Source organism: Cherax quadricarinatus, chromosome 41 (genome assembly GCF_038502225.1).
Source record: "Cherax quadricarinatus isolate ZL_2023a chromosome 41, ASM3850222v1, whole genome shotgun sequence".
Taxonomy (NCBI): Eukaryota; Metazoa; Arthropoda; class Malacostraca; order Decapoda; family Parastacidae; genus Cherax; species Cherax quadricarinatus.
The window spans coordinates 26,576,960-26,585,941 of record NC_091332.1 but is presented as its reverse complement, the minus strand read 5'-3'; the positions used below and the strand labels follow the sequence as shown (position 1 = coordinate 26,585,941).

Below are 8,982 nucleotides of genomic sequence, written 5' to 3'. Positions count from 1 at the left end.
TGGTACAAGGTCATTAAAAAAATATTTCCACATGAGTCTGTAACAACCTGAGTCTAGTTTCTCCTTAGAATTCCTGTAAGAAGATGGAAATAATTCGGTTAGGATTTCTTAAGAAGACTTTTACGCACACTCTTGAAAAATGGCCAAGAGTGAACCAAACGGAGGTTTTCTTCTAAATGTAATTGAAAATAAAATTGAATTCTGTGATGGTAGCAGTGATGATAACAATGTGGTGAAGTACATAACGAGGAGGAGAATCTGGAGCAAAGACAAGAAGACTGGCGGTTTATATAGGCGTCAGTGGATAGGGACGGGCAGCTCCAGATTCTCCTCCACCATGAAGCTGTGAACACTAACTCCAAGGCCGAGGGACTGATTACCTCATCTTTTGTATATAGTTCTACTGTCTTCCTATTATGTCCTAGAATCTGTATTGATAAAGCCACTGGATGGCGAAACGTCTACTACAATAAAGATATCCAGATGTTGCACATGTGTCTTAACTTTCATATTGTCGGTATTTTATACCTTTCTTGCACATTTCCACCCATGTCGGGGATTGAACCACGAACACTTACTGTGTGAGGCGAGAGCATTACCAACCAAGCCAGGGTTGGCATTTCTCATATTTGAAGTTAAAATATATCCAAAATGCATCACTTTGGACTTGTCAGCTTTGAAACTCATCATCCATGTCTCCGCGTCAGTGCCAGGTCTCGCTGAATACTCAATCATTCTGCCTCGGATGCTGCATTTTTTCCCGATTTTGTCACCCACAAATTTCGTTGTGTTGTGTATTATCCTCTATCTCAAGATCCTTTATGTACAGTGTCGGAAGAAGTGGACCGAGAACAGGACCCTGAAGAGTGCCGCTCTATACGTCTAGCCACTGACACTCGTTGCTTCCTATTTGTAAATCTTTAATCCCCTCATGTAGTTTGTCCTCTACTCCAAGAACCTTCATAAGTTTATCTTGGCTCTTAGAATTTTTGTTTATTTTTAAAGACTGTTTTCAAGTATTTTTAAATGAATGACGCTGTGAACACTATTTTCTAATATCCGTCCTACCTCACATGAATCCACAATCTGTGGTCAAAATGAGATGTTGCATATTGTAAAAGGACACAAGTGCAACTAATGTGACATTTATTGTGGCAACGTTTCGCTCTCCAGGAGCTTTATCAGAGCGAAACGTTGCCACAATAAATGTCACATTAGTTGCACTTGTGTCCTTTTACTTTACATATTGTCGGTAATTCTACCAACTTTATTACAATGTTGCATATTGTTGCCACGCATAGCAGACGTCACAACCTGTGTTAGAAAGCTCTTTAAACATACTGGGTAGTTTAGTAGCTTCTTGGTCCTCTGATAGATTGCTCCAGTTTATATTAGGGGCATTAAAATCCAAAACTGTTTTTGCCTCTTAGGTAAATTTTGTCTTACTAAACGGGAATCATTTACCTGACATTGTTTTAAGACGCAGTGTTATTCACCGAAAATAATTTTTTTTCCGTTCTCATTGTCTTTAAAACCTTTCAGTGTTCCTTCATCGAAATAATGGAGTGATTTGGACGTACTTCTAATATGATGCATTACATGGAAGTTATCCGCAGTTGCTACCCGAGGTTACTGCCAGGGCGGCCTGATAAGAACATAAGAAAGAAGGAACACTGCAACAGGCTTACTGGCCTATGTGAGGCAGCTCCAATTCTCCCACCGGCTTAAGCCAATGCCTTGACCTAGTGAGGTCAAACACGTCACTTAAGGGAGGAGCAGTGCATCCGACCTAGTAGCACAAGCTAGTCAGGTCCAACTCACACCCACTCATGTATTTATCCAACCTATTTTTAAAACTACACAACGTCTTAGCGTCTATGACGGTACTCGGGAGTTTGTTCCACTCATCCACAACTTAATTGCCAAACCAGTGCTTTCCTATATCCTTCCTGAATCTGAATTTTTCCAATTTAAAGCCATTGCTGCGAGTCCTGTCTATGTTAGATATTTTTAGCATGCTATTTACATCCTCTTTATTAATTCCTGTTTTCCATTTATACACCTCAATCACATCCTCCCTAATTCTACGCCTTTGTAGAGAGTGCAGATTCAGGGCCCTCAGTCTACCCGAATCTGCATGACAGTGTCTTCCATTGCAGACACTGCAAGGCTCCAGGCGGACATCAACCAAATCTTTCAGTGGGCTGCAGAAAACAATATGAAGTTCAACGATGAGAAATTTCAATTACTCAGATATGGTAAACATGAGGAAATTAAATCTTCATCAGAGTACAAAACAAATTCTGGTCACAAAATAGAGCGAAACACCAACGTCAAAGACCTGGGAGTGATTATGTCGGAGGATCTCGCCTTCAAGGACCATAACATTGTATCAATCGCATCTGCTAGAAAAATGACAGAATGGATAATGAGAACCTTCAAAACTAGGGAGGCCAAGCCCATGATGACACTCTTCAGGTCACTTGTTCTATCTAGGCTGGAATATTGCTGCACTCTAACAGCACCTTTCAAGGCAGGTGAAATTGCCGACCTAGAAAATGTACAGAGAACTTTCACGGCGCGCATAACGGAGATAAAACACCTCAATTACTGGGAGCGCTTGAGGTTTCTAAACCTGTATTCCCTGGAACGCAGGAGGGAGAGATACATGATTATATACACCTGGAAAATCCTAGAGGGACTAGTACCGAACTTGCACACGAAAATCACTCACTACGAAAGCAAAAGACTTGGCAGACGATGCACCATCCCCCCAATGAAAAGCAGGGGTGTCACTAGCACGTTAAGAGACCATACAATAAGTGTCAGGGGCCCGAGACTGTTCAACTGCCTCCCAGCACACATAAGGGGGATTACCAACAGACCCCTGGCAGTCTTCAAGCTGGCACTGGACAAGCACCTAAAGTCAGTTCCTGATCAGCCGGGCTGTGGCTCGTACGTTGGTTTGCGTGCAGCCAGCAGCAACAGCCTGGTTGATCAGGCGCTGATCCACCAGGAGGCCTGGTCACAGACCGGGCCGCGGGGGCGTTGACCCCTGAAACTCTCTCCAGGTAAACTCCAGGTATCCTCATAGGGAAGATTTCTGATACATGGGATCAACTTGTCATCCTCCTTTGTATGTTTTCCAGTGTATTTATATCCATTCTGTAATACGGTGACCAGAACTGTGCAGCATAATCTAAATGAGGCCTAACCAAAGATATATAGAATTGAAGAACAACCTGAGGACTTCTATTATTTATACTTCTTGCTATGAAGCCAAGGATTCTATTAACTTTATTGCAAACATTTATGCACTGTTGTCTTGGTTTTAGATTACTGCTAACCAGAACTCCTAAATCCTTTCCGCAATCCGTAATATTAAGATCTACATTATTTAGTTTACATGTGGCATGGTTATTTTCCTGATCCCAAACCAGGTCTCCTAGTTGCTGGACTGATCGATCAAGCTGTTAATGCTCGCCACCCGTAGTCTAAGTTGTGCACCACACCTCTGCTGATCAGGACCCGGTTTGAGGAATCTATCACGTTTTCTCTTGAATCCCCCTTATATGCACGAAGAGAGGATGATGAAGCGCCGGAGTCCTATTATACTTATTGAGTTCTCTCTCGGTGTACTCATCGGTGTGCAGGTTTTGGACCAATCCCTCCAGTATATTCTATGTTATAACTTATTTTAGTTACTCGAGCTACTTGCCAGGTAGCTGGAAGGTGAAATATATGGCCGTAGACCAGCTTCTTCTTTACTGGAGTAATGGAGTTCACAGCCGGCAGTGTGAGGTGCGCCGAAACCAGTCCGGGAGAGGAGATGCTGACAGGAAGGCCGAAGGTCAAGAAGTGAGGCAGAGGCATGGCCTGGTATGTCTACCTTGAGGCCTGACCTTTGGCGGCAACTTTGGGAACAAGGCCTACAGCAACTCGCTCTAGTGGGGACTATAAGAACTAGCATGTAGGCTTGCTGTCTACCTCTATGGAGGCCTGGTCTCAGACCGGGCCGCGGGGGCGTTGACCCCCGGAACTCTCTCCAGGTAAACTCCAGGTAAACAGTTCCTGAGACTTAAAGTTATCCCAGTAATTTTGATGCTTGGCCAAGTTTATACGATCTGTGAATGTTCTCTGTGCATTTTACAGCTCAGCAATTTTTTCTGTCTTAAGAGAGACTAATTCCAATACTCTGTTGGCTTGGCATCTCTTATTTAGAAAGTTTTAGTTATCCAACCTATCATTTTTCTTACAGATGCTGTAATATTGTTCCTTGAACGTGAGATGTGGCATTATCACTTCCAGGTCTCTCATATTTGATGTTTCTTAAAGTATTTCTTCCATTTTTACATATGTATTAACCGAAATTTGTCCTCATTGAGCATCATATTGTCAGAAGTCTAGTGGAAAACTTGTTTTATATCAGCTTGGACGTTCGCTGTGTCTTCTATGAGTGACACACTCATTCAGATTCTAGTATCATCTTACAAAGGATGATACGGTGCTGTTCTAGTGTCCCTCTCAGTATAGGTCAGATATTAAAATGAGAAAGAGAAGTGGAGCGAGTACTGTCCCTTGGGGAACATGGCTTTTCACAAAAGCTGTCCCTGATTTCATTCCATTTACTATTACTCTCTGGGATCTATTTGTTAGGAAATTAAATATCCATCTGCTCACTTTCCAGGTTCCTGCTGCACTCACTTTGTGTACAAGTTTTCCGTGGGTTTTTTATTTTTATCACTTTTACCATAACTTTCAGATTTTTTTGATGAATTTTTGAAAGCGAGTCCAGTCATTGTTCCTACTTATGATCGATTGGAAACTATCCTCTTCCAAGTCTTTGATTTGATTCCTGATGGGGTTCACAATAGGGCTCTAGAAATTACGAAAAAAAAATGAGTCCAGTTCGGGCTATAAGAATGACAAATGGTTTTAACATATACTGAGTGTAGATAACTGATTCAAAGAACTGACATGTTTATAAATTAGACACATGTGCAACACTTGAATATCTTAATTGTGGAAACGTATCGCTACCCAGAGGTTTCCTCAATCCAATACAGAGAAGAATGGTTCAAGATCAGAAGGAATTTAAGGTAATCAGTCCCTCAGACTGGAGTCGACGTAATGAGTCCATCATCCTTCTGAATGTTGGTTGAAAAGTTCTTTTCTTAATATTTGGGTTCACTCCGGCACTTTTTTTTATTAGTGAGAACTTTATTAAAAATGTCTGCAGATACAGGTATTTCTGCTGTCAGATGGATGTCGGATGAAACCAAGATTCACTCAGAACAACATCTGGAAGTTCTGATGACGCGTGTGTGGATAATTCATTTAAATTTTGGAATAGAGTTCGAACATTCTTTTTAAATTATTTTACCAGATGGACATGACGGTTAACTGGAGCATTTGTTTTAAGTTTCTGGATTTGCTGATAACCTGGCTTTATGTGCCAGGGTGTCTGCTACCTCCTTACCAACCCTTCCTGCTTCATTTAGCTCTTCTTGGAAGACTCGTCCCACTCTGCCCATGTCGCTCAGATGAAGGCCATTTTGCTTGAACAAGTTTCTGTGCTAACTGAAGTTGTCCCACAGTTGTATATAGTCTAGACTCTAGACTCGACAACGTCGTCCTTTATTTACACAAGTCCTTAAGTCTCTGATTCAGAACCATGGATTAACTGAGCATGTAGGAGCCAACATAACTCATAATTCCTTGTCTCCTGTTTGTTTCATGAATTCTTTATAAGGGTTTTGTTTAAGAAACTCCTGTGATCTAGCATAAATGTATTCTCCGGTGTGTCTGTTACCTTACCATGCAGCTCTTGTAATGAAAGAAACTTAACCTCATGAATGTTTGAAGAATAAGATCCTAGGAATGTATTCATTAATATATTTTTATGAATGGAAAAAAGTTTGACCTACCTCATCAGCAGGTCTTCCATAAAGTGTGTGTAGTTGTCATGGTTGGGTAAGATGGGGATCTCATCAGGGTCGTAGTGAGCGATGAAGCGGTACTGGTGCATGTGTCGCAGGAGACAGTCAGTGAAGTAGATGTTCTCCTGGGAGAACATTTTAGTGTTCTCTACCAGAGTCCACAGTCTGACAGAAACAAAAGGTACTGAGGCGACATCTTTATCCTGTGAGTCTTATGTTTAGCTTGCTGGAAACATGTACTTCATCATATTATTTCTCTCAGAATATAGTAAATACAGACACTCTGAAGTCTACATATAAAACATCCTGGAACCTGTAAAGATTACCAGATCCATTATCAACTTACCGGCTTTTGGGAAAATGTAGTTACCGTCTAAAAGTGTCATGGATATTAATTTGTAGAATTAGGGATGTTAGAATTAGCGACATGAAATTATCTAGTTTATAAGGAGATCTTTCAATGTTCTGAATGGAGTTAAGTCACGAGAGAGCAGACACACAGGTTGGAGGAGTGGCGTCGTCGAAATATGGCGTCGTGTGGGAGAACTGGAGAGTGTATTAGCGAGGAAATCTGGTTTGATCGCTCCCGGTAGGGAGTGTATCGGCGTGAATGGAAGACTGTGAAATAAGTGAACGTCGTGGGCTTCTGTAAATGTGAAATTCTGGAGTGACTCAGCTACAGTAAAGTAGATAAGTGGAATATAAAGAGACGGAATCGTGGCACACATCATGTAAGCTTCTCAATTCATTCTACAGTAGATACTATGTTGGCCGACCTCTAGTATATCTATTAGGGAAGTGTTAGGATGTGGAACCTGTGCCCTTCCCAAATTATGTTTGTGTCATAATTCAGGACTTTGCCTATTAACTTCATATACATAATTTTTCACAGAAAGAGTTGGTGTTTATAAATTTTTTGTTACTCGGTTACTATACAAGAACAACAGTGAAAAAAATACTGGAGGAGCATAAACTAATATTTAAAAATAAAAAAAGTAAGCGGAAAATCAGTGTCAATATATCCAAGTTTATAATATTATTTAACTTCAGTAAAACAGAATTCTTAATGCCTTGTCTTCAAGTTTTGCAGATAAATCTCCTGCCAGATTCCTGGCGGAAGATTTATCTGTAAAAACTTGCAGTTGTGGTCACAGTGGAAGCCATGCTAACCTCTCAAGGGTGTATAAATATACCTAGTTGGATAAATCTTATTGTAGTTAGCTGGCCCAATGGCTAAGCGCTGGCCTGGAGTTTTAATACTTGCTACGAGTTCAATCCCTTCCCGTGGTATGGTTTATTTTGGTTTAACCCTTGCATTGAGAAGATCACTGAAAATTATAATTGTTTTAAGCCTATCATTGCGCCTATGGCTGTATAGCCCTTGTGGCTTAGCGCTTCTTTTTGATTATAATAATAATAATTGCGCCTATGACCTTCCTGACGTGTGAAGGCTGGATGCTCATGACAAAAATTGTAGTGAGTTGAGAGAACGATTATGTTTGTAGTTACCTGGAGTTTACCTGGAGAGAGTTCCGGGGGTCAACGCTCCCGCGGCCCGGTCTGTGACCAGGCCTCCTGGTGGATCAGAGCCTGATCAACCAGGCTGTTGCTGCTGGCTGCACGCAAACCAACGTACGAGCCACAGCCCGGCTGGTCAGGAACCGACTTTAGGTGCTTGTCCAGTGCCAGCTTGAAGACTGCCAGGGGTCTGTTGGTAATCCCCCTTATGTGTGCTGGGAGGCAGTTGAACAGTCTCGGGCCCCTGACACTTATTGTATGGTCTCTTAACGTGCTAGTGACACCCCTGCTTTTCATTGGGGGGATGTTGCATCGTCTGCCAAGTCTTTTGCTTTCGTAGTGAGTGATTTTCGTGTGCAAGTTTGGTACTAGTCCCTCTAGGATTTTCCAGGTGTATATAATCATGTATCTCTCCCTCCTGCGTTCCAGGGAATACAGGTTTAGGAACCTCAAGCGCTCCCAGTAATTGAGGTGTTTTATCTCCGTTATGCGCGCCGTGAAGGTTCTCTGTACATTTTCTAGGTCGGCAATTTCACCTGCCTTGAAAGGTGCTGTTAGTGTGCAGCAATATTCCAGCCTAGATAGAACAAGTGACCTGAAGAGTGTCATCATGGGCTTGGCCTCCCTAGTTTTGAAGGTTCTCATTATCCATCCTGTCATTTTTCTAGCAGATGCGATTGATACAATGTTATGGTCCTTGAAGGTGAGATCCTCCGACATGATCACTCCCAGGTCTTTGACGTTGGTGTTTCGCTCTATTTTTGTGGCCAGAATTTGTTTTGTACTCTGATGAAGATTTAATTTCCTCGTGTTTACCATATCTGAGTAATTGAAATTTCTCATCGTTGAACTTCATATTGTTTTCTGCAGCCCACTGAAAGATTCGGTTGATGTCCGCCTGGAGCCTTGCAGTGTCTGCAATGGAAGACACTGTCATGCAGATTCGGGTGTCATCTGCAAAGGAAGACACGGTGCTGTGGCTGACATCCTTGTCTATGTCGGATATGAGGATGAGGAACAAGATGGGAGCGAGTACTGTACCTTGTGGAACAGAGCTTTTCACCGTAGCTGCCTCGGACTTTACTCTGTTGACGACTACTCTCTGTGTTCTGTTAGTGAGGAAATTATAGATCCATCGACCGACTTTTCCTGTTATTCCTTTAGCACGCATTTTGTGCGCTATTACGCCATGGTCACACTTGTCGAAGGCTTTTGCAAAGTCTGTATATATTACATCTGCATTCTTTTTATCTTCTAGTGCATTTAGGACCTTGTCGTAGTGATCCAATAGTTGAGACAGACAGGAGCGACCTGTTCTAAACCCATGTTGCCCTGGGTTGTGTAACTGATGGGTTTCTAGATGGGTGGTGATCTTGCTTCTTAGGACCCTTTCAAAGATTTTTATGATATGGGATGTTAGTGCTATCGGTCTGTAGTTCTTTGCTGTTGCTTTACTGCCCCCTTTGTGGAGTGGGGCTATGTCTGTTGTTTTTAGTAACTGTGGGACGACCCCCGTGTCCATGCT

At 42.0% G+C, this 8,982-nt stretch overlaps 1 protein-coding gene across 1 annotated transcript in view; it reads right to left on the bottom strand.

Moving 5' to 3' along the window:
• LOC128695926 (uncharacterized) overlaps positions 1-8,982 on the bottom strand; it is a 92,817-nt gene that overhangs the window by 1,756 nt on the left and 82,079 nt on the right. The window contains exons 8-9 of the mRNA XM_070093105.1: positions 5,928-6,104; positions 1-73 (exon numbers count right to left, since the gene is read on the bottom strand). The exon at positions 1-73 is cut by the window's left edge and continues 163 nt beyond it. Of these exons, the coding sequence (XP_069949206.1) occupies positions 1-73; positions 5,928-6,104 (250 nt within the window). The remainder of the gene's footprint in view (positions 74-5,927; positions 6,105-8,982) is intronic.